The sequence below is a fragment of the Spea bombifrons genome, chromosome 6, assembly GCF_027358695.1.
Source record: "Spea bombifrons isolate aSpeBom1 chromosome 6, aSpeBom1.2.pri, whole genome shotgun sequence".
NCBI lineage: Eukaryota > Metazoa > Chordata > Amphibia > Anura > Pelobatidae > Spea > Spea bombifrons.
The window spans coordinates 44666734-44693427 of NC_071092.1; the positions used below are offsets into that span (position 1 = coordinate 44666734).

At 42.9% G+C, this 26694-nt stretch overlaps 1 protein-coding gene across 6 annotated transcripts in view; it reads left to right on the forward strand.

Moving 5' to 3' along the window:
* Positions 1-26694, forward strand: part of PTPRF (protein tyrosine phosphatase receptor type F) — a 152551-nt gene that overhangs the window by 118343 nt on the left and 7514 nt on the right. Inside the window, exons 6-23 of one of the 6 annotated variants that reach the window (XM_053470075.1) lie at positions 45-62; positions 2393-2503; positions 14528-14797; positions 14949-15530; positions 16014-16147; positions 16453-16597; positions 17863-18168; positions 18662-18855; positions 19590-19616; positions 20670-20787; positions 20935-21513; positions 21602-21699; positions 22140-22393; positions 22479-22569; positions 22956-23162; positions 24092-24246; positions 25166-25281; positions 26203-26235. In XM_053470075.1, the coding sequence (XP_053326050.1) occupies positions 45-62; positions 2393-2503; positions 14528-14797; positions 14949-15530; positions 16014-16147; positions 16453-16597; positions 17863-18168; positions 18662-18855; positions 19590-19616; positions 20670-20787; positions 20935-21513; positions 21602-21699; positions 22140-22393; positions 22479-22569; positions 22956-23162; positions 24092-24246; positions 25166-25281; positions 26203-26235 (3438 nt within the window). The remainder of the gene's footprint in view (positions 1-44; positions 63-2392; positions 2504-14527; positions 14798-14948; positions 15531-16013; positions 16148-16452; positions 16598-17862; positions 18169-18661; positions 18856-19589; positions 19617-20669; positions 20788-20934; positions 21514-21601; positions 21700-22139; positions 22394-22478; positions 22570-22955; positions 23163-24091; positions 24247-25165; positions 25282-26202; positions 26236-26694) is intronic. The other 5 variants (XM_053470078.1, XM_053470077.1, XM_053470079.1 and 2 more) reach the window with 5 other exon arrangements.

Genomic DNA, 26694 nt, shown 5'->3' on the forward strand with positions numbered 1-26694 from the left:
ACAGCCTCTCTCTAATCTTATTTGCATTCAAATTACCTCACCAGGTGGTACACCAATCAGAGGTAAGAATGCTGGGATGCCCCTCTTCAGCTGTTACCACCCCATCGGCCCCTGGGCCACCATCTTCACCCATCGCGCCATTCACAGCCTCCTCCATCAAAGTTCTCGTTTCTCTGTTCCATTCGTTCTTTTGCGAGGCTGAAGGACGAACACTTAGTGAATTCACATTTTTTACACAATTTTTTTATTGTTTTTTTACATTCAACCCAAAAAAATAAATAAATGGAATGACGAAGGATACATCACGGCTCCTTAGTGGATGCAGTTGATTCTGTGATGCTCTGTGTTTTTAGGACATGCTTCACACCCCACTAATTCAGATTGTGGAGAAAGTGGGGATATCAAAACAAACAAACAGTTCAGAAATAACACCCCGGTTTTGGGGTTTGATCACAAGTATTTACTCTTTTTTTTTTTGTGGCTTACTGAATCCACTCAGATCCCCAAGGAACTGTATGATACCTTTTAGTAGACCAGGGTTTATAGAATGAGTTGCCAAGTTAGCTAAGCTTGAAGAAGAAACCTTAGACATCTCAAAAGCTGCGACTCCGGCTCTTACCCTATGAACGCTGGTCTACTAGAAGCCATCGAGATTTCTTCAGGCCGTCTTCTCTGAAGCCATTGTGAGAATATCCATTTTTTTTCCCGAAAGAATATAAAGAGTGTTCACACCAAACAGAAATTCCTTCAGACCTCCATGTCTTGTCTTGTTCGCATTCTTCACTGCCATTGACCCGGAAGCTCCATATTCCACCCAGATAACCACTAACCATCTCCAACATCACTGGCGAGCTTTTCCACGGCGGCAACCTCTGGGGTGTGAATTACCATCTCAATGTCACCTAGTGCAAGCCTTTCTCTGAAACATATCGGGATGGATCCGGTTTCATGCGTGAAATCTAATGTTCTTAATGTTTCAAACCCAACTCGGATTTCTCTGAAGCGACATCTTTTCCATCAGTTATACATAATATAATGTCTGTGTTGTAATGACTTTAGTAGTCGCCATGCTTATTATTGCTAATTGTCAATTGCGCTTAGGAGGGTCATTGGTGCTGTGGCTTCTAGTTCACCGCTCTCATCACACACACAGTCATCAATCCAAGTACCCCTGCTTCAGAGCATCTCATGGTGTACGCAGCATCTATGCCTGTCTTTTGTATATGTGTGCATTTCACCGATTATGTCTGAACTGGGTTTAAAATGTGGTAAATTGTGATATACTGGCCCTGTAAGGGGGAGAATAGCACCAGACCTTGTAGAAAAATAACTCACTGATTCTCACCCAACGCGTTTTGAATGAGGCATGGGGGCAACATGACATGTACAGAATAGATGGCGATCTCGTGGTGCTTTATAGTTTGTATATATAGAGCGTCACACAGCCATGTCACGGCTAAGCATTGGTTATCCCAAGCGGATGCACTGGATCCCATTGTTAAAACATCATTCTAAGTCAAGGTTCTAAATGTGGAGCAGTCCCCATGGAAACCGTTTCAATGTTGCTCTATGTTAAGCAGTTTCCCTGATCTCTATAAATATGGCAGTTAACAGAAGAATTTGGACACCGGTGGCTAATCCCAGCGCTGATTCTCTTTAATAGGAAAGCAGTCAACGTTGTATATTGAGATTTCATACACAGTGCGAGGACGTAGCTGAGGGTAACCTGACCGGGACTTGGCTCCTTAGGGTTCGTTTTAACCCCTTAAATATGCAACGAAGGGTAAACATTCCAGGGCAAAAAGTAATTCTTGGCAACCAAAAGACCAGCATAAAAGTAAAGCAGTAATTCCTATAGTTTACTGACTCCCTTATGCATGTTAGACATTACAGCCAAGATTCTTCTGGGAGTTGAGGAGAACGTGAACTCTTTGGTACCTTTCACATTTTGCTGGCATTTGGACGCCCAGATAAGTTAATGTTAACGCGTTTCCACTAGCGGCAGAACCGTGTAACACTAAGAACAAGTCCCTCAGCCACTCTGTGCCGCGAAATAAGTCCAAACGGCGGCCGTCGAGCTTCTCCCCACAGGCAGTTTCACGCCAGCCGATGGGAGTCTTGTGTACACTTAGCAGGCGTACTCGGCCAAAATCCCTTCAGACTAATTAAAGGGCATTGTTAACGTTCCCCGATCCTGCAATCTCGTATCTAAATAGATTGTGCCAAGTGAGAACTCTTTAATGACATGTTTCTAGTCCTTGCGGCTATGGCAGATAAGCGGTGTCTGGATTTCTGCTGAGGGAAAGACGCCCAGCTTGCCTTCACTTTTGATCATCTTTTTTTTTCTTGTTTTTTTAACATTTCTTTCCCTTTTTGTCCATGTCTTGCACAGGAGCGCTGCAGATAGAGAACAGCGAAGAATCTGACCAAGGGAAGTACGAGTGTGTCGCCACCAACAGTCTCGGGACACGCTACTCGGCACCTGCCAACCTCTACGTGCGTGGTAAGGCCCCATGTCCGCCCGTTGGCGGTGGTCACCATTCTCCTCTGGACCACTGCTGATCATCACTTTCACGGGGGGACCGTTGACCAAAAAAGACCTGGTGTGATAAAGCATTATGGTGGCTACTCTGTAAATATGTTTCATACACAACTTGTTCCGTGCGCGTGTTTCTGTGTGTGTTTGTGTAACGCAGTGAGTAGGAGCGCTTGAGCCTGATGATTACAATGGTTTTGTGATTTGCGAGTGTGCGTCTTCTCTCTCTCATGGCTGTGTTTGTATGACACCCCAGCCTCCGTGGTGCTACAGTAGCAGTGTACGTTCCCCGCAGAGACGAATGTGTCTTTTTGTTTGTCGACTAGCATATGTCTTTTGTTTTCTCCCTGTCAGGCTGATGTTCTAACACTTTCTCCGGATTCTTGGTTAATGAGAACAAAACTTACGTCTGCTCTTTCTGCGACTGCTACATTTTTTAACCTGTTCTGTTCCTGGTTTCTGCTGGTGCAGGAGCCAAACTGCTTAATCGGGTTTCAGATTTTTGGCAGCAGTGGTGATATTGAGTTGTGTGAAACAACATTTTGTTGAAGGAAAAACAGATCGGGTGCTACAACTTAGACAATGCTTCTTGTCCCCAAATTTAGACCTAATTATAGTTTGAAAACGGATTTCCTAAGCTAATATTTATCAGGAAAAGGGTTAATAGCAGTAAGATCAGTAAAGATGAAGAATTCACTGACTAGATACAATGATCTATATCAATATATATATATACATACACGCACACATATATATACATACATACATATAAATATATACATACTGGATAGATAGATAGATAGATAGATAGATAGATAGATAGATAGATGGATAGAGAGATAGATGGATAGATAGATAGATAGATAGATAGATAGATAGATAGATAGATGAATAGATAGATAGATAGATGGATAGATGGATAGAGAGATAGATGGATAGATAGATAGATAGATAGATAGATGGATAGATGGATAGAGAGATAGATAGATAGATAGATAGATAGATAGATAGATAGATAGATAGATAGATAGATGGATAGATAGATAGATAGATAGATGGATAGATGGATAGATAGAATGATGGATAGATAGATAGATAGATAGATAGATAGATAGATAGATAGATAGATAGATAGATAGATAGATAGATGGATAGAGAGATAGATGGATAGATAGATAGATAGATAGATAGATAGATAGATGAATAGATAGATAGATAGATGGATAGATGGATAGAGAGATAGATGGATAGATAGATAGATAGATAGATAGATGGATAGATGGATAGAGAGATAGATAGATAGATAGATAGATAGATAGATAGATAGATAGATAGATGGATAGATAGATAGATAGATAGATGGATAGATGGATAGATAGAATGATGGATAGATAGATAGATAGATAGATAGATAGATAGATAGATAGATAGATAGATAGATAGATAGATGGATAGATAGATGGATAGATAGATAGATGGATGGATAGATAGATAGATAGATAGATAGATAGATAGATAGATAGATAGATAGATAGATAGATAGATAGATAGACCTCTCAGTTGTCCTCTCAGTTGTCAAAGATTTTTTTTTCTTCAAGAACAGCAGCAAAAGTTGTTTTTTGAATGGTAGAACTTAAAAGAAAACTTGTCTTTTTCCACCTCAGTTGCTACATTTGTTACCGTAGCCTTAAAAAGCTCTTTATCCTTTAGCGACACTGTTGCGTTTCCAAACCATTTCCCATTCCCTGGCCTTGTTACATCAACATGTAGCAAATGGATAATCCATGTCTGCATGCGATACCAGTGAGGAGAGCTTCACACCCTTCTCCGTTCCTCACATGCTTCGCTGGGTTTTCTCGAGCCGCCTTCCTCTCTACAGACGGCTGAGGATAATTATGGCTGCACCCACAGAGATACTTCCTCCTCGGAATGGATCTTTTAAGTGACGCAGTGCCTTTTATAAGCACGTTCATTGCTTCCTGCGGGAATATAATCCAAGAGGTTCGCTGTGTGTACTCTGGATGAATATAAAATCTACAATTAGTACCTCTGAATGACGCATTGGGTCCGGAGCGTAACCGTATGACCGAAAATACTTAGATGATGGTCCTCGCTCTGCCCAATGTCTCTGTCTTTATTCTCCGGATATAGATATATATATATATTATACGGAGAATAATATATATACGGAGAATAAAGATTGATACATTGGGCAGAGCGACGACCATCATCTAAGTATATATATTATTTCTTCACTTCCGTTGAGAAATTTGGGATAGGTTAGGGTAATTGGCAAACCAAAAGCTGTTGTATGAATGCAAGTCCAATCAATATAATGGGGTGATTATATTTGATGTCCTCCAAAAATTATTAATTTCACATAACGCTGACTTACATGCTGAATAATAAGCGTGTCCAGCACTGTTCTTACATTAGTGCTCAGATTGTTCTGATTAACGTGTAGTAAATTAGCCCTGGGCATTACTGTTAATGCATTATAGCATGTTGGGCTTGTGGCCCCCGTGGACAGGTTCAGACGCTCCTGCTCTTAAAGGTGAGAAATAGTTAAAAAGTTCGAATAAATAGTTATCTGTTTTCAGAGGCTCCATGTTGTGTCCAAATCTTGTATTCGAATGAAATTCCAGTTTGCTTTATTAGTTTCCGTTGACAGAGCCAAGAGGACATTAGGAGGTTTGCCTGCGCTGTGCCTGCCGCGAATAAGATAAAAAAGCAGGAAATCCTGCTTTCCAGGGTTATGATTTTGTTTATTATATGCGTAATTTAGAATCTCTAACGTACCCCGTGTCGTTAGCATACCCTGATCCGTCACCCTGCAGCTTGTTCATCCATGCAGGAGGCGCAGCAAGTTTAATGTTATAAGCGCTTGCCTAGCTTGTAAGCATCATTTTATTGTGTGAATATACAGGGTTAATCCAGAATATTTCATATATATATATATATATATTTATTTACTTATCCCAGGCTCCCAGTAACTAGTTATCATCACTAGGCTTGTTTAACCCTATCATGGGGTAGGGTTTTTAAGCCCCCTAGGCACAGAAGGGTTAATGTTGTCTTGGTAGGTGATTGGTTTAGGGTATGTGTTTGTTGTTCATCGATTACACGTTACAATGTATAGTATTGATGAGTCCTGTGTGTTTCCCAGCTCCCTGACGTGTGTGTAGCATGTTTCATGTTGCTTCATGTCCTTGTCCTCAGACATCAGAAGGCAGAGGAAGCGATTGATGTATTCCCGATGTCTGTGAGTTTCGGGTTTTTCCGCTTTGCGGTCTATAGGGGAGTAACACGAGGTTATATATAACATCGTATCTGTACCATTAAAGGTTAGACATTATAAACCAGCGCAGCCAATCTGTCCAGGCATCCTGCCCCATCCAAGACGTTCTTCCACAGGACCTGCGATCCTCCTAACCATAAAAATAACCACATCCCCCGCAGAATTCATTATTTCCAATTAAGAACTTCCAATTTCCTTAACCCACAACACTTTAACTCCTACCACCATTCCTAGCCAGGCCAGTGCTCGTTACAATCTAACCTTTACCTCTGAAGAAGCCTGTCGGCGAAACGCGTCAGGTGGTTTTGACGCAAAGCAGGCACTTTTTTATTCATTTTATTCATGTTTTATTTATTTATACTGGATGTCAATACTTTCTTATATTTAATGTTTTATTTAGATAAAACATCATTTTAGATCAATTTAATTCCAGTCTCTTAGCCCAGTAGTTTCAATAGCGCTATCACCGGTTACTGCGCTCTTCTAAGGTCGTTGGGAACGACCTTCTCCTTGGTAATTATAGCAGCTCAGCTTTTTCTTTATTTCTTGTACTCCTCCTTTTTTTTTTACTTTTATAATATTTCACTGGCGCAGGTCTATACCGAACGTCTCATGAAATGGCCGCTCTAAATCATATTGCCTTGTTCGGCTCAAATCCCGCCATAAGCCATGGAATGCAGTATTTATTTAAGGTGAAACTGGGTCAAATCGTTAAATATGAAACAATCACTTTAGAAAAGTAATTGTCCAAATATAACACCATAACTGGCTTCATAAATACCCCCCCCCCCACACTATGTGTTACCTCTTGCTGAGATTATTGACCTCACAAGATGCTCAATTAGCTAATAATGGAAGAATAATATAAAAAAGAAGCCAAAAACAGCACTTTATTCTGCACTCTATTTAAATTCACAACCATGACATTCTATTGTTCTAATGCTTCAAAAATTCTGATTATTTTTTTTTCAGAATAATCTCCCTTTTTAACAATTTCATCCAAAGTTGTATATAATATATATTTTCAAAATACGATATTGTCTTATATACCATAAGTAACGGTAATCTCGAGTATACAGGCAGACTTTAAAACTGGAGATCTATAAATTATTACAAATAAGATTTTACTGGAAGACTCAGTACTTTTATCTCTTTTCTAGATGCAAAATTGACCGGAAAAATGATTTCTGCAAAAACTTAAGGATAAAAGTATCCATTTGCAAACATACACCTGATGGTATAATTTTATAATCGTAAGTGTCTTTTCTCCCTTGAGTAACCCGGAGTGCTGCTTTAGGACTCATCGTCTCCATTACTATAATTACATACCCGGAGCCTTCACGAAGTGATGCAGATGGCCGAAATCCCCTAAATTTAAGACCGCTTTTAACTTTTACATTATCGTACAATCAGATTTATTTAGATCCAGGGGAATACGAAAAAGTCAGAGAATACATTTTTTTTTATATCCGTTAAGAAACTTCACTTCTTTGTTAGCCTGGGAATGATGGGAATTGTTGTCCAGCATCAGAGGGCCACAGAAATTTTTTTTTTTTAAATGCAGCTATTGACTTTTTATTTATTTTCATGAATAAAGTAGTTTATAAACCCCGGTATATGGGGCAGGTACAGATGCATCGGATTGTCGGATTGGATTCTTTTGTTCTGCTGGTTGAGAGGTTTGTCTTCAGCATCTAATGGTTTGGTACCCAGGCAAAATCTTATACTGTCTGTGTAGCATGTAATGGCGTGTTTTTGTCGGTATACACGCGTGTTAAGTTCCTACGTGCACATGCTTAGTGCTCTGTTGAGGGAGCTGCATTTCTTTAATGGTGTCACGGGGTGTGTGTGTGTGTGTGTGTAAGCCTTTGTCAGTATGTGTGCGTGTGTGTGTGTACGGTGCGTTTGAATGGGGTGATTTTTTTTCTGTATGAATGAATGTTGTATGTATGGATGAATGTACATTGTGGTGGCTCCATGCGTGCGGTGTATGAAGAGTGTGTATGTTCCGGTGTACACATGCAGTTTGCTGTTTTTACTCTCTCTGTGTTTCTCCTTGTCTCTCTTCTATCTCGTCATCTTCATCGCACTGCCATCCAAACAAACCTCCATCTTTCAGATCAGCGAGAAGGTTGGTCCTTTTCACTTTTTTTTAATCCAGATACAGATTGGCACGTCTGGTTCTCACCCAACCCGCAGAGCCGGGGCTCCAAAAGAGAGCTTTACTTCTGCAGCCCCCCCGAGACCCTGCTTCTCTAATTATCCCCCAACCCGTGACTCTACCGCTTGCCTCCGTTTGCCTGATAATGCATTTTGTAGCCTCAACCCCCTACCCCCCCGTGCTCGCCGAATTGTGCATGGTCCTCTCCTTTCCCCTTAAACACCACCTCCGCTCCGCAAGGCCTGGAATTGGCTCCTAGATGGTTTCGTTCGTCCTCCATGGTAGGCGAAGTTCAATAATCTGTCTTCCATCGCCGTGTCACCTTTGGAATCTGGCTGCCTTGGCCAGCGCAAGACTTATTTTTGGAACTCATTCAGTATTTTCAATATTCTTTCCACTCGTAAGTACACTGAGGTCACGTCTTCCATGACAGCACGTCGCGCGATCATCAGGATAGAGCAGGCCTCGGTGTCGGGAAAAGAAGTGAAAGATTAGTAAATCTGTCGGGGGAGTTATGTTTGTTGAGACCGAGACGCAGCTCCGTGCCACGCCGCCTTGCAATGATTTATAGGGAATTATGGATTTTTAGAACAAAGATCACCTTTGATGGTGGTACGCGTGATCTTGAGGTCCATTCAAGTATATTGAGCCGTTTCCCACATCCCCATACTGCGAAGTCCGTTACAGAACATTTACTGATATTTAAAAATATATCAGATCAGAGGATTTCAATAGTCCTGTCCGCACGTTAAAGGAGCAGGCATCTATTTTTACGTGACTGCTCCGTTATTGAACGATTCCCAGCAGAGTTCATACCGGAGAACGTTACGCAACACCTAAAACTATTAACCCTTTAAAAGCACATCATAGAAAGACTCTACAGTTGCGCTTGTCAAAGCACACCCTAACTTGTTAGTGTACCCTTAACAGAGTCACCTGCAGTCAAGCAGGGAAATAATACACCAATGGGAACAGTGCTTAACTTTGCTGCTCCGTAATTCCTAAAATTGGTTAAATCTATGAAATAGTCTGTCTCAGGCTGTGTGACCCTGAAAATCTTCCACCTCATCAGAAACGCTGGAGCAGAATCCCGAGGCTGCTGTAAATTCCGAGAGACTGCGGTCTCAGGTGTGGCTCTTCCAGTTGGTTAGACACCTGCCGTTTGTAGCCGAGAGGATCTGATCCCTTTTTATTGCCCCGTAGAGCCGGGTAGCTGCGATCCCCGAGGAGGGCTCCGTGTTTGTTTGGCTGTGGATAACGACACGTACGCTCTCTTTCCGCCGCGTTCCTGAAAGCTGCTCTGCTCACCCAGGCATTTAATTATTGCTCTGCGTCTCCGCAAGGTCATATATTAAAGAGTTCTTTTATCTCCGTGCAGCCGATCCGCTAGCCTCCCTCCCACCCCTTCATGTTATTCTCATCTAAGAAATCTCCCTGAGCGAATGCAAATGGCGGGGTACGGACGCCCCTTTCTGAACTCTTCCATGTGAACGTCCGGGCACCGGGGCCCTTCTCCGTTAATGATATACAGGCCTGCGGATCTATCAATTGTGCCAAATAATCTAACTTAAAAGTTACATCTGAAATATAATAAAAAAGAAAACCCGCCGGGGCCTCACTAAAGGAATTCTATACAATGTCGGCTCTGGCGGCTGTGTTAATAGCCCCTGACTCATTGGAATGGGTCTCTGCGGCACGTCTGTCATCGGCGAATATGAATAAGCAGGAGAATAATTGATTGTTACAGATTCTATTCTTCCGAAGCTTCTTAAAGAGGGACGGTCCCAAATCTCCGTGTCCCTTTTTCCTCCCCTGATGCCCCTCTTTTCTAGGAGCTCAGAACGTTTGCTGGGTATGAGGGTATCGCAGGGTTCTAGAGCCATACAATTAACAATAATAGGTATTAAAACAGCAGAAATACATTCAAATTGTGCGTAAAAAATACATAAATCGATAGGTCGTCAAATCACAAAACGGGTTAATCCCTGCCCCCTGGCCACGCCTCTAACCACACCTCTAAAACAAAATTTTATTTGAATTAAGAATGTTGGGAAGTATGGATTTTTAATGCCTTCATGGTGTTCCTCTTAAAGGGTCTGTAACCCAAAGTTTTGGTAACCTTAAGTAATGTTTCATATTTTAATGTTAATATTGATATCAGAAAATATTAGAAAAAATATAAAATATTAAAATAAAAGTTAAACCGTCCGCTTAGCAGCTGTTCTGCATTTGGTTAATGGTTCCACGCTTAAGATGCTCCCCATGGGCTTTTCTCAAAACATTGCCCCTTTTGGGTACTTTAGCAATAAAATAATCAGCACTATTTGTTTGCTTTTTGCTCCTCCAGTGGTCTCCCGTCGAGGAGCTTTTACTCTGTTTTATGGCGATACACACCCCCGGATCCTGGGTGATTGAACGCTCGAAGAAGGGCTCCATGTTTCTTTCTCACATGGAGATAATGTAGGGTCCGTCCGTGTAGGACACCGACGGGGAGCTCCTGAGGATTTAGGAACAAGCCCTGTGTTACAATCAGGATTTAAAAGGGAGGATTTTTTTTTTAGTGTGATTATTAATCAGAGACCTTGAGATTAGCGTAGGAGTTCCGAATGCAAGATTTTGAAAGAAATTGATTACTTCGAAAATGTCCACTTTGACCATGCCCACCTCCGTCCAGTGATAATCAGCGGGACCTTAAAGACGCCTCAAATGCTCTACGTCCTTAGCCTTGTCCCGGCTCTAAAGAGCTCCTGATGAGCAAGACGTTTATATGATGTGTCTAGGTGTCTCTGGATTTGGGTTCTCCTGTAGGAAGAACCTTGGGGGAGCAGAGGAGGATGGAGGAGATCGAAGGAGTCAGAAGAGGATGGAGGAGGAATAGACCTAGGGTCCCTTTAGCAATGAAGGTGGTCCAGTTGTAGATTATGATGGTATGAAAAAGGGATCTTCTAGAGTCAAAAATGTGATTTTGCCCCTGGTTTCCAAGGTGATTAATTGGCTATAGTGGGTAACGCATAGCCACATAAGCCTTCCAGCAGTAATATATATATATATATATACATATACAGTATATAGATATATACATACATATACATATAGCAGACGTGGAGAATATTCACCGTAGCCGTTAAAGGTAGAAATTCCGCAACATAACGTCTGTCGAACGAGGCACAAAGGGATTGATTTGGAGAATATGTAAAACGCTCATCCTAAACAGTTCCTACAGTTTTATGCGCATGAAAGGCAGATAATCGGGTGAGTTACGCGGCACAATCCAATATCTGCTTTGGCCAAGAAGCCGAGTTCTCGCTTATGGCTCTCGATATAAATATGATTTCTTTCCTAGATCTTTAATATCCCGAGAGATGTCTCCTTTTGTGTCGTAAATCGCCCATTACCCGCTAGGAATCGTCCTCTGAGGATAGCGACGAGCCAGGCGCAGCACGTAGACAGTATTACAACACTCACGCAAATGTGATAACCTAACCTGAGCTCTCGTTTAAGACTTTTTCATATTAAGGAATCACCTTTATATCACAGGGGACAAATACATAAAATACATAAAATGTATATATATCTATATATATAAATATAAAATATATACGGTATATATCTGGTGCAATGTTATAAAATGCAGAGTAAGCAGCAAGAAGGTTCCTTAAAGTAACGAGAGTTTAATAATTATCAGTAAGTAGGGGGTTAGTATTTGAGGGGCCCTTCTTTTACTAATTATTTACTTATATGCAATACACACTTTTGTGGTGCGGTATCGCCCCCTATGAGCAATGTTGGGAGTTGCACCACGTTCACATTTAGGGGGCCTGATTTAGACTTGTACCTTAATCTCGAACGAGTCTGACTTGTTGCCCTTAAAGTCCTAATAGAAATAAGACAACCATGTAAATAAATAAAATGATGTATTGTTATAAAGTGACCTTTTTAGAACAGAATTTGAGCGATCGCTCAGGGGGGCCGATTAAGTTTTTTAAGAGTTATAATGCATCATTTTCTGTATTAAAGCTGCGTTATAATACGGGTTGAAGATGCTGATGACACGACACATCGAGCAGCTTATCTGCAAAATGTAAAAAGTACCGTTTTCATAATTATTTATTGCTATACAAAGCACCATCAAATGCCACAGCACGGCACAGTGGGCTAACTGGCATTTTTGTCACATGTCCATCTAGTTCCTCCAGCTTTCTTCCTATGGTTACAAGTGAAGAAGAAAGTAAGGTGATCCCCCCGTTCCAAACGGTTATGGCAATCCCTCACTTTCCCCCCATTCGCTCCCCAGGGGTGAAAGTAAATTGGGTCATCCAGCCTGTTAATGCGGTGAGATCACCGCAGAGCGCAACACGAGATCCTTGGGGTGGACTGAGCGCCTCCGATCATGGAACCGGGAAACGTATCCTTGGCTTTCTGCACTGCAGGCTGTAACTGCACTCTAATGCCTGCTAAATTATTAAACACTCTTCGGTCTTCCTCCTGCTGCTTCCCCGTTTGCTTGCCTAACCTCCTCCCCGTCGGGGAAGTTGCGGTCACACAGAGTTACCCAGTACGTTCGATCACCTTACAGCGGAGCGTAGTTATCTTGACCCCGGCTCCCCACTGCCTCGGCTCGGCATTTGTTAGATTACATAATTGCATCGAAGTGCTTGGCAATCAGATCATGCTGCAAAAACACTGGCTGTTATTTGCGAAACAAAGTCTAATAGGAGACAATTTTGCCTCTTGTGCGGTTTCAGAGCCCAAAGAATAGCGGATGATGAACGTTTGGGATGCGAAAGGTCTGGAATAGCAGGTGCCACGGCAGAATGTCTGCTTCGGACACAATGCGGTCCGGAGCCTCGTGCAAACATAATGTAGTCTATTTCCAAAGAACGCTAGGTGACTTGAAGAAGACAGGTGGGGTACACATTGTGCCTGCGTAATAACTCTTACTCCTTTGACCCCGGTTTGACTCCCAGTGCATGTTCGAAGGCTCTACCCGGCCTGCATTCCCCCGAGCATGGTTCTTTTTTGCCAAATGTTCTGATTTCTCTTCTTTCCTTCCATTTGACCTCAGTCTGATGCTTCCTAAGTCTTCTCTGTGTCCTCCCAAGTTCTCTGAGTGCTCTACCTTTCCCACATGAAGCATGTTTTGCGAGTACCTTTTATGTTTAGCAATTGCATCTCCGCAAGTCAAAGAGGACAGGACAAGCCGCGGGTTCCGTTCTGCTCCAGAGCCGCTGTCACAGTGGGGTGGAAGGCACAGGTTCATGATATGTCTAGTTTGAAAACCACCATCATGCTAAAGCCATCCTCATCCCCATCAGCCTCACCTTGCGTGGCTGGTAGAAGCCCTTCTCTCTCCATCATATCCATGCAGAATTAACAACCTAAAGTGATAATATGAAGATGAACAATTTGCTAAGAACAGAACCCTAGATAGATCGGGGTCATTTACAAAGATCAATTCCGATGCAAAGTTCTCACAGTGGTCACCACAGGAACCAAGGGAACATTTCTGTGGATTTGGACCATACCATTGTTTGCTGTGGTGCTTTTTAAGTTATGCTCATTACTTATTCCTTAGAAATAACTCCCATTGTAGGTTAAGTTGTATGAACAGCCTGCTCTTCACATAGAAGCACAAATAGTGGCCTGATACATGTTGTTTGTAAAAGTTTTTTTGAAAAGTTTTTTTAGCTTTAAAGCCAGGTTAGTGGTGTAATAATATCCAGCCATTGCCTCCCATGGCCGCGTTTCCAAAGCCTTGGCTGGTAATTTGCCTTTTTTTAATGTTTTTTTCCCTTCTTTGACCATAAAGCAAGTTCCCTTTAATTAAATCTTCAGTAACTGTCCAAACAAGAAACAATTCATTCTAATTATATTTTATATAACGGGAGTATATTTTGTTGTGCCGTACAGGGCAGCAGACTGATACCGACATGGGCTTATTTCAGAGACGGAGCTCATGGCAAACCTTTAAGACTCTGCTTTATGATTCTGCTTAATAAGCGAATAATATAAGTTATAAGCACAAGAATGGAAGCAAAAAGCAGAGTTTTCTGCATTTTTATTGACCCACTTTATATCATGCACCAACCCATAGAGAACTGAAAACAATATTCATAAAAGTACCGGAATACTCTTATTTATACAAATAAATATATTTTTTTTCTGTCCATTAAACAAAACAAAACAAAAAAAAAACAAGAGTGTTGGATGTTATTTTTTGTATAGGAGAGAATGTCTTTTTTTATCAAAGTATCACCATTAATAGGTTTTTTTTCTAATCAGTAGTTTTTTTCTGCATTTTTTAACTGGTAAAGTTACCCGTCATAACTACCGCCACGGATACGCAGCCTGAAAACCAGAGGATATGCTTCAAATAATTTTTTTTTTATCAGATCTGATGTGGAGTCGGTGTCTCATTGTGTTCTCGCATCGTAATTCACAACTGCAAGGCAGCAGATCCATAAAAAAAATCAAGGTTTAATGATATCTCCTAACTTCCTCCTTTTTTTTTTTTTGTTTTGACCCTTTGCAGTCCGTCGTGTTGCTCCACGATTCTCTATCCCACCCAGTAATCACGAGGTGATGCCAGGAGGCAGCGTCAACTTAACCTGTGTGGCAGTGGGTGCCCCCATGCCCTATGTCAAGTGGATGATCGGCATAGTGGAACTCACCAAAGAAGATGAGATGCCTGTGGGGCGGAATGTCCTGGAACTCACCAATATCAGAGAGTCTGCCAACTACACATGTTTGGCAATCTCCTCTCTGGGAATGATCGAGGCCGTGGCACAGATCACTGTGAAAGGTATGGAATAGATGGGGTATAAAGGGCAATAAACGCACGGGGATAAGAGCTTGTCGCATTTTGAGATTTAAGCACATCATACAGAATGAAAGATTGATCAGGAATATATATAGTGTGATTCCCAATGGTAACAATCATTTTTCTTTTGCAGCTTTACCAAAACCGCCAGTTGATGTCATCGTAACAGAGACAACGGCTACCAGTGTCACGTTGACCTGGGACTCTGGAAACCCCGAGCCCGTGTCTTACTATGTGATACAGTATAAGCCCAAGGCTTGGGAAGGGACATTCCAAGAAGTGGATGGAGTGGCTACAACTCGTTACAGTATCGGTGGCCTCAGTCCCTTCTCTGAGTACGAGTTCCGAGTTATTGCAGTCAACAACATTGGCCGGGGACCCCCAAGTGAACTGGTAGAGGCTCAGACAGGAGAACAGGCTCCCTCGAGCCCACCTTTGAAAGTTCAGGCCAGAATGCTGAGTGCCAGCACCATGCTAGTCCAGTGGGAGTCCCCCGATGAAGCCAATGGACAAATAAGGGGCTTCCGTGTATATTACACTACTGACCCACACTTACCCTTTAGTATGTGGCAGAAGCACAATGTGGTTGACAGCCACTTGACAACAATTGGGGCATTGACCACTGGAACCACTTACAGCATCCGTGTGCTGGCCTACACCTCAGTGGGCGATGGACCACCTTCTGATATCATACAGGTCAAAACACAGCAAGGAGGTAATGTCTTTTAGGTTCCAAGCACATCATTTCTGGATCTTTGGGTGGGCTGTGTATGCATTTTATGAATTGAGAATTTCTCACAGTCCTGCTACTTGGGGATTGTGGCATTTGTGGTTCATTAACAGTTGAGCTGCCTGTTGCCTGTTGTGAGCTACAAATGCACTTTGTTGTTTGTAAGTAGATAGTCGATGGGGTGCTTTTGGAAATTATTATTGCACCACTTTGCATCCTTAAAAAGAGGTACCTGCTTGTGGCGTGTGGGAAATCCTGTACAGATTGCAGTCTTTCCTATTATTCCATTATTATTCCATGAATTTGAGTAATTTTCTTAAGCTCCTTGTTGACATTTGTAAAGAACAACCGACCAATCTTTTGAAAAAGCCTTGGGTTTATAGTGTTACAATCATAAAAATTGCTCCTCATCTGGGCAAACAAAGAGTAAGAGAGGTCGCCACTAAACAGTTTTATTATCACCCACAGTACCTGCGCAGCCAGTAGACTTCCAGGCAGAAGCAGAATCAGACACCCGTATTATGCTAACATGGCTTCTGCCACCCCAAGAACGTATCACCAAATACGAGCTCTTATTTTGGGAAGGACAGGATGGACGTCAGGTATGTAAACGTTTCACTGTCTTCTTCTTCTTCCAATACAACCAAAGTCAACCCAGTTCAACTTACCGGGATCTTAGCCTTCTACTCGCTGGCCTACCAAGCCGTGGCTAGTAATGACGCATCTCAGCATGTTGTGGACAGCATCCCAACAGATTGTCGTCATCATGAAGCTACAGTCAGGGTTTCTTATGTAATTGGCTTCTCTGAGAGTATTTATAGAACATGTGCTAGAATTTTTCATCCACCAGGAATCAGATTTTTGCGGCTTTTATCAGTAACGTTTCTTAAATGTGTGTTTTTTGTAGCAAAAGATAACCTTCGATCCCACCTCATCTTACGCCGTGGAAGGACTGAAGCCAGACACTCCGTATAATTTCAGACTCGCTGCTTGGTCTGACATGGGGGTTGGTGTCTATACCCCAGCGATCCAAGCAAGGACAGCACAATCCAGTAAGTTGGAGTGGCTTCAAATGCCGTCTCTGCCTCGTGTCTCATTGGGGGCTAACGGGTCAGGGTATATGGGTTCTGTCCACGACGGGTTTGCCGAATGGTAAGTTCATTGCTTAAAAAAGACACCCATGTCCTTCCTTGCATGCTACCAGCATGACCACATCTGCACCCCTTCCCATGCCATGGAATCGCATTGCATTCCTGCATGCAAGCAATTTTATTGTGAGTCCACAGAGCACTCTTAGGATAAATTGGCAGAATAAAACCAAAGATCCCAGTATCTGTGTGGATTTAGCTTAAACTATCACATTTATATGAAGTTTCCTTAATTGGCTTTTGTTTGGCTCATAGCGATACAGCGTAAATTAGATGACCAGAGAGAAGTCCTCTTGGCCACATTCTAGATGAGCTGTGTTTAGGTTATGGTCACATACGATTAGGTGTACAGAATGTTTGATATGCAATCTTAGCAAAAAAGATATCAATGGAATGTCCCTGCTCATCAGAACATTGCATTGTTGCTATGGTGATAAGATCACTTTTAAAACTTTGCACCACATTCACATTTGTGTTTAATACTCTTGTTGTAGGCTCCTGTGAAAGCATAGTATGTATCGAATATTTCGCTTCTTTGAAACCCATATTCCAGCATCTCCTTACCATCTGAATGCCCTCCCTGCATTTTTTTTTTGTTATTATTATTTTTTTTTAGTGTAACTGTTACCCTGCTCTGAACTAAATGCCTACAGAACCCATCTAAATAAAACGATTGCAGTTCTTATGTAGCATCAGCTTGGTAAAACAAACGCAGAAGTTCACCCCGTTCATGGTGACACCGCTCCTCTGAAAAGTCTTAAGATTCGTAAAGTTCTCAGCATCGTTTCCCCCGAGATTTCACTCGTTGAAGGGTTTAACTCAGATCCCAGACAAAAGGCTTTTTTTTTCCCATAAGCGATAAGATTTAAACTGTGTAAGAAAGGCTGCGAAGCATTTGGTTACCATGGAAACACCATCTTACCAATTGCCATTAGTAACATTTGGTTCAAGGAGAACTTTCTACTTTAATAGTTGCTAAAGTGTTTAGTAGAGCGACTGCGTATAAACAGAGCAATGATTATCGTAACAGTTTCACAAGTGTGGGACTGTATTTTTTATATAGTTTCCGTTGTTTTTTTTTCTTTGTTGTTTTTGTTTTGCTTCCTTGTCATTTTGCACCCGTCATGTTCATACCCCTCGCCCTGCTTGCATTTTTGTTTCACCCTCAGCACCATCCGCACCGCCGCAGGATGTGGAGTGCACAAGTCTTAGCTCCACCGCCATTCGGGTAAGTTGGGTGGCCCCACCGGCCTCCAGCCGAAATGGGATCTTAACCCGCTACTCACTGGCCTACCAAGCCATGGCTGGTGAGGACACATCCCGGCATGTCGTGGACAGCATCCCACCAGAGGTCTCCACTTGGGAGATCAAGGATCTGGAGAAGTGGACGGAGTACAGAGTGTGGGTTCGAGCTCATACAGACGTAGGGGCTGGGCCGGAGAGCTCACCTGTCGTTGTGCGGACAGATGAGGACGGTAAGTGTCCAGTCCCCCCGAAAAATAAACAAACAGGGCATCTATCTTAACCTCTTCACTGTCTCATTCCATTCACTGGTTCTGGGGCAAAGCGTGGAAACAGTTCTGTGGCTGCATGTAATGGATCTCTATTAACATTCTCTTCTTTTTGGGCTTTCCGAGATTGCTTACTGATACAGTTCCGACCGACATCGGTTGTTGTGATAATACTGTTCCTAGTTACATTGAAGTTACTATCCTACAAAACTCCTGCAGAGTTTAAGATTCCAATAAGATTTATTTTAAAGTATGTAAATGATAAATCAACAGAAATTTGTGATATCTCACCACTAATCTTTATGCCTCAACCCATGCTTTTTGGTGTTCCAGCTGTTCGTGGAGCATACGATCTCCCTTTGGTTTGGCCACCGCTGTACCTTTTCGTTTCCTCGCTTCTGATGTCTAAACATGGTAATATCTGACTCGTAATATCTTCTCTCCTACTCCACTCCAGTGCCAAGTGCACCTCCCAGGAAAGTTGAGGTGGACTCTGTCAACTCAACATCTGTGCGGGTAACCTGGAAGTCACCTCTCCCGACAAAGCAGAACGGTCAGATTCGAGGCTACCAGGTCACTTACGTTCGCCTGGAAGGTGGGGAACCCAGAGGAAATCCTATAATTAAGGATGTAATGCTGGCAGAGGCCCAGGTAAGATGTGAACGATGGAGTCAAGCCTAGACTTACCTAAGGCCAAGACGTTTCCCAACCAAACTCCAATCTTTAAAGCTTCAATGAAGAGCACAGATTGGGCAAAATTATGGTCAGAAAGCGTGGTCTCCACTGGTTGACCATTTCTTCCCTCCAGTGCATCCCAACATACTAATCCCTAATTGGTTGCTGCACTCATCTTTTGTATGTTCTGCAGCAACCATAAAGCATGCTTCTCCCTTCCTGGATCTAATAGTAACATTCACGTGATGTCAGCTTTAGTCGGATATGGACTCCTATACATCTCTCCCAGGCTGCTGCTGTCCATTTGCTTTCAGATATGTATAGGAGTTATAGTTCGCTAATTCATATTTGACTACTTGACATATGCATATATATATATATATATATATATAGATATATAGATATATAGATATATATATGTATATAGGATACCAGCCTGGATTTATATAAAAAATCCTGATTGTGTTTGTTTAATAACCTACTGGCATGTTTATGTCCTGTAATAACCCCATCTTTCACCCCATAGTACCTGCATCCACCTAGTTTGTTTTGGTAGACAATGTCATGCTTGCCTGTTTCATCATTAAAACCATGTATCTTTTCATTGTAGTTAGAGCCTTAATAATTACCCTGTCTGTTTGCCCTAATAACCCTGAGATCCTCTGCCTGCGTTACCCATTTACCACCCCTCTTCTCTCTGTCCTTACCAGTGGAGACCCGAGGAGTCCGCAGACTACGTGAGTATCCCTCGTGTTTGTGTCTCTGGGCGGACTGCGTGATCGCATCGTGGCTCCAGGGACCAGAAGGCTGTCACAGAGGCCACAACTGCCCCAAAGGGCTAACCCATTTACACCTGCAGAACATCGCTTCTTATTTATCAAACAACCGCAATGGTCTCCTAAACTACTTTAATTTATAATATCGGCCGCTGGAGTCCTCTCCTTCTTGAAGGCTGTAGGGTGCCCAGCTCTAAATATTTTTTAGCCCTTGTAGCGGGGGCTGGGGCAGGAGATCTCTGTGACAGTCCTGTGTTTCTGATGTATAATCATTGGTCAGTTCGCTGATTCTTTTCCATCCTTAGATCACCTTATTATCTCCTATTTCTCTTATTCATCCTCTCACCGTCCTCCTCTCTCTGGGCCGTAAGGTCGGAGCGGGACGGTTACCTTGCATGGAGTGCGGCCAAAAAATCAGGATTTGTGATGGGCTTTGGTATATCATAGGGGCTAAATCTGAACAAAATGGCTTATGTTGCTTATTGTGGAGGCAGGGTATTTATCATCATGGCACATCATGCCCCCTGCACCCCTCTGCAGATCTCTTCTCCTGTTTGGTATGTGTTTTATGAGTGGGTAATTGGGCAATACAGAAATCAGCGTGGAGCGGCATGAAGCATGATTTGATTCCATTTATTTTTTTTCTAAGGTTAATCCATTGTCTATGCCTCTTTTTCTCAGATACATGAAAATATATGCTAGTTATCACAGGGACTGCACCGTTTAGCGCATGGATTACACTTTCCAGCGTGCAGAATGTCCCACCTGCTTATAGAACTATGGAGATCTTCAACAATAATTATCCTAGAGAGCTCCGTTTTAGTTTTTCCTTTAAAACGAGACATTGGCAGGGGACCCAGGCTCTCAGAATGAGGTTCTAACCTTTGTAAGCATGTATCCTAGAAAAGATATTGACGGTTTCAGTTACGTGCTCCGACGTCCCCCCCTTCTGTGCACATGTGGCACTACATTCTCAATCTGCGGACATTGATTTTGTGTTTTCCCACCTTACAGGATGCTGTAATTACCGGGCTTTCGCCAGAGACAACTTATTCGATCACTGTAGCCGCCTATACTACCAAGGGAGATGGGGCAAGGAGCAAACCCAGGATTGTCAGCACCACAGGGGCAGGTGGGTTCCTCCATAATACAAGTGATGTTACAAACCTAAATAGATAGAGGATGTCCAACGAGGCCACTACCATAGGTGTGATCCATTATTGGCCCTCCCAGGTGTTTCCTCTACCTCAATCTGAACATGGTATATGTTGTTTTCCAGTGCCCGGTAGACCCACCATGATGATTAGCACAACCTCCTTGAACACAGCACTGATCCAGTGGCATCCACCAAGGGAAATGGTAGGTGAGCTGTTGGGCTACCGTCTACAGTACAAGCGTGTGGACGAAGAGAAGTTCATCACTATGGATTTTGGGAAAAACGAGCACCACTATACAGTAACTGGGCTGCATAAGGGAGCCAGCTACGTCTTCAAGCTGTCTGCCAAGAACAGGGCTGGCACCGGGGAGGAGTATGAGAAGGAAATATCTACCCATGAAGATGTCCCCAGTGGCTTTCCCCAGAACCTGCAGGTAGTTGGACTCACCACATCAACTACGGAGGTATCTTGGGATCCACCAGTCTTGGCGGAGCGCAACGGAAAGATCACCAACTACACAGTGGTATATAGAGACATCAACAGCCAACAAGACCTCACCAATACCACCCGCGACACACACATCACTCTAGTAAACCTGAAGCCAGACACCACCTACGACATCAAAGTGCGCGCAAGAACAAACAAGGGCCCCGGACCACTGAGCCCCAGCATTCAGTCTCGTACCATGCCGGTCGACCAAGGTAATGGGGTGCAATGGGTTGATTCTGAAGACACACTTTGGGGGAGACAGCCCTGTAGCACAGGTATGAGCCTCTCTTCTGTTTGCAGTGTTTGCTAAGAATTTCCGAGTGAATGCCGTGATGAAAACATCCGTTCTGCTTAGCTGGGAAGTTCCCGATTCCTACAAATCAGCTGTGCCTTTCAAGGTCAGTGTTCCTAAACAAAAATCAAATTGCGTGCGTCTTTGTTTAACGTCTCTCTCCTCTGGTTGCTTGCAGAAGCTCTTTGTTTCATCAGCTGGGGACGAGCTGTTGTTTGATACTCGAACTTCATTGCACGCCATCAAACACCTGCACGCAGTCCCGTTCCTCGAAATGGCATTTGAATACACACCCATTAACCATTTCATAGTGGACTTCACCAGAGCCTCGGTCTCTGGTAGAATTTCTTCTAATTGTAGGAATATAAAAGTCTTTATAGACTAGGTTAGCTAGACCTGCTCTGGAAAATGTAACAAGGTTAACTTAAAGGTATAGTCTACTGCCCCAAACAGTTTTACCAAATATGAATGTATTATACACCTTCTAAGATGTTGTCATGTACCATTATGTGCCTTATAATGTTATATCGTGGATTGTCCTTCCAGATATTGTACAACAACCAGCATGTAGAGGTGGACGGACACTCCATGCGCAAACTGATCAACAACCTTGAACCCGATACAGACTATTCCTTTGTTCTAATGAACCGAGGAAGCAGTGCTGGAGGACTGCAGCATCGGGTGTCTATCCGCACAGCCCCCGATGTTCTACAGAGCAAGCCCACCTCTGCCAACAAGTACATGGAGGAAGGCAGGTTCACCTTGTACTTGCCACGTGTGCAAACATCTGCCCCTGTCAGGTAGGTGCAGTTAGGCAATTGAGTTGTGCCTTAACCCATCCAGATTTCAATCCACTAGTCAACAGCAACCATCTCTTTCCAACAGGTGGTATTACGTCGTCGTCGTCCCACTGGACAGTTCCAGTGGTAGAATGAGTGCTCGTTGGCAAAGCCCAGAAGAAATGGAGCTGGAACAGGTGAGAATCCACACTTATCTAAAACTACTGAATTGGGTAGAGTCCCACGAGCGATGAGAGCTCAGCTGCTGAGTTGGGGGGGAATAGCTTGGGTCATAACTCTTAGACTGGTCATTCGGGCCAGCTTTACCTTAATAAAAAGACTTGGACTTGATGGAGAAACCACATCTGGTCAAGAGAGGAGATCATGAAAGCCTCCAATGTTTATTGACGCCTGAAGACTTTATGAATTTGTTCGGAGTTTGCTTAACATTATTTTTGTTTCCCTGGCAATCCCTTATATGCAGGTCATGACTGGCTCATAAACACCCCAAACCCTAATAAAGTCCCTGTTTACCTATGTCCCAAATCCACACCGTACCCATACGGCTTCTTTTTCTTTGTAGATACTTGAGGCCATCAACCAGGGATCACATCGCAAAAGAAGACAAGCAATTAGGAACAAGCCTTACATAGCTGCTAGACTCAACATTCTCCCAGACTCCTTTACTCTGGGCGACAATAAGGAATACAACGGATTCATCAACAAGCCTCTGAACCCAGACTACAGCTACACCTGCTTTGTGCTGGCGGCTTTAGAAGACGGCGACGTTGTGAGTGTTCTGGGTTGCACCTTAATCTCATATCATTACACATATATACATAGCCAGTGACATATTATCCATTGGATTCTCTATACATGTGCCTATGGGCCCCCAAGCTCTGAGGGCCTGCAGTGCTCTAATGGATAACCTTCTAATGCTACTCCACCAGCCACATAACAGTAGCTGCACTGTGTGGGACGTGGGTGCAAAGTGGGGTATAAGTGTGTGTATGCATACAGTATGTATGCGCGTGTGTGCGTGCGCCTAGCAGCACCAGAGGGTCTTCATCCGGAACTTTATATGGCCCTTGGTCATAGTACACAATATTGGATTTAAGTTTGAAGGTCGTGGCCACATCACAAATCCTTTGCGTCCTCACAGTCACACGTTGCAGATACATTGTGTCCTCGTCATGCTTGGGCAATTCCACCTAAACAAGGAAAGCCTTCATTTATCTAAAGAGACTTAAATAGCAAAATGTATGTCTCAGCTGGCCTTCCCTACCCCTGTCTCTTGGTATATCTTAGCGAAACCATTATTCAAAGAATGAGGAGAGAAATAATCCTGTTTTTCTAGGAGACTTCTAAAGATCCCTTTGTTACATTATAGAATTCTTTAGAATTTAATAAAAACGTTATTTAGATCTCGTGATTTTGATGACTTCATTACAAATAACAAAAGGAATCACTGACAGAATTAGATCCTAGGTCGTTTATTAAATGAGAAATGTATTTAAGGTGGATATTAACCCTTCATGCACACGAGTTAAAGAACTTTAGTAACAGAGCCGTCAATCTCAGTTGTGTATCTCGGAGAACACGCTTGCAGTTGACAGATTGACTTCAACGCTTAGGTTTAGTTCTGGTGCTAATGGTGATTTATCCTGCATCCAGAAAGCAGTTGACCTGCCGTAATCATTCTTATCTGGCTCTCTCCAGAAAAGGTACGCCGCCAGTCCCTACTCGGACGACATTGTGGTGGAAGTGTCCTCTGCCAAGCAACAAGAGGAGCCGGAGATGTTGTGGGTGATGGGCCCCGTCCTAGCTGTCATACTGATCATAATCATTGTCATTGCTATCTTGCTGTTCAAAAGGTAAGCTATAGCTGGGGTTAGTGTTCCTCAAATAATTGGTATTGTTACTGTGTTTTGTTTTTTTCTTTCTCTTTGTTCTCCTTACCAAGTAAGCGAGGAACCCACTGCAGAAAATTTACTTAACCTGGTTACCTCGCTCCGTGATTATCCACTCTACTGATCTCTAAAGACCCCTTTCTCCCCCTTGGATGTATAAATTACTATAGTTTTAGTTTCTTTTTCACTGTAATATGTTGTGAAGATGTCTCCTGTGTCCGGCATGCCCTTGGCTTTCTGCCGCATGCTACGTCTCCCCTGCGTCCAGTAGTTTCCTTGTAGTTTCTATTAACTTTCTTGTACCTCTCTTTTTTTCTCCCCCCTTTATTTGCCTCTCTGTGGATATCTAGTAAACAAGAAAGGTAGGATCTGTAGTTGTTCTGTCCCCACATCTTGTACTACAGTCTGCTTGAAAAGTTGGTAACGTCACTGTTAAGTCATTTGAGGGGTGGTCTTCTGCTGCCCACCAGATAAACTTGATCTTTGTGCACGCAACTAACCATGACATCAACGTGGGGCGAAAAGTGCTATTTCTATCTCCTTTTCTGCTAAATCAGCTACTTTATATCTCAAAATAAAGTTTGTTACATTATATCAACAACCTCTACATGCGGTTTGAGTAATGTCCTCCTTATAACAGTTAATTATCAGATAGTACCGGTATTAGGAAGCGTATGTTCTGCCCATGTTATTACTTGTTATTAAGTATCTGCTGTTACTTCTGTAAGCTTCTAAACCTTAGTCGGCCTTTGGTTGCGTTTTATATTAAGGATAGCTGTATGCCTGTCCCATGCAACTAATGCTGCCGTAATAACCTCCATCCCCTAAACATATACAAGTTCTGCGTGTTGACTGTATATAATAAATCTGTATTGATTCATAGAAAAAGGACCAACTCCCCCTCTGGAAAAGATGACCAGTCTGTCGGACTGAAGGATTCTCTCCTTGCTCATTCTTCTGATCCTGTGGAAATGCGACGCCTCAATTACCAAACTCCAGGTAGACCCCCGTCTGACCCCCATATCATCTCCCCATCTCCTTTTAATGTTTTGGCTGCTTTAACATGGATGCTATCAATATAAATATATATATATAGAAGGATGGATGGTGGGGGTCTGGTGTTGTGGAATTACTGCTGCAAAGATCTTCAGCCATCCAGAACCTGGGTTGAGGAACATTTGAGCAGTGCCCGTTCCTGGTGGGACAAGTTGACCACTTGAATCTCCTTTTAGTGTAAACCCTGTGCCCCGCTGCAGTACAGGGTGTGCGACGAGTTAACGTATAGCCCTCACCTCTCTGTCTTTTCCACTTTTCCTTTCTGTCCATCTTTCTTTTTTTTCTAGTAAAGCTTTCCTCTTTTATCCCCAATCCCTTTTTAATATCTGGAAAATAAATTCACACACATTGACATTAAATATAGAAGAGTGAATATTCTTCCTTAATTCCGTGGGACCACCGCTGGGAGCTTCACCTGCAAGAAGCGCTGAGCTGGCCCTGTATAAAGCAGAGTTAGATGACTCGGATGACATTCTAGAATAGGACTTTATCAGAGGCTTGTCATTCTGCGGGGCTTTTTTATAGGCGTGTGTGTGAATGAGCAGTGAAAACATGATTTTCTCCTCTTATATGTCATCATGTAACATAGTACGCCTTTAATTAATAGAAGTCTAAACCCTGTAACAGAGAGATACATTGTATCTCGGGGGTGCCTTAGCTGCAGACACCTAAAGTGTAGTCACACAAAGACAAGCAGAGTTGGACATGGCACCGGGGCAGACTCCACACCTTTATCCGCTGAGTGCCCACAGTGCTTGTGGAAGCCACCGGGCTCTCCAAGACTTGATAGGCCCCCTCAGGCCCCATAAATCACTTTCCCTTCTAACCACTTTCTGTTCTTTGCTCCTTTTGTTTTCCTTGCAGGTGCCAGTGTCCCCAGTTACCCGAATATATCAAGTTAGTTTGACAACCTACTGTATCCATCTAGAGAAGTTACCTCTTTCCTCGCTCCTCACTCATAACTCCCCCTGGCTTCTTCTCTCTCCCCCGGCCCTGGCTACAGTTTAATTTGTTAATTTTTGCTTGCACCTCACCTTTCTCTTTGCCTACCCCTGTATCCCTTGGCACCTTTACCCCCCTTTGTTGTTTTTTACACCTTTGGCTCATTCTTTGCTTTTATTTTTGTTTCACAACCCGCCCCAAGTAAGCATGTAATGACGTGTAGGTAGGCAAACTAGTACAGGGATAGCGGGGGGCGCATGGTGTGTGTAGACACGGCCGGCGAGAACACATTGCTTGCGGCTGGCCGTATCTAGCTACCTTTATGCGCGTCCTTCCTCGGGTCCCTGTGTCTCATAAAGCAGTTTAGGATCCTACTCTTGTGAAGCAGTTTAGGCTCCTAAACTAATTCTTAAT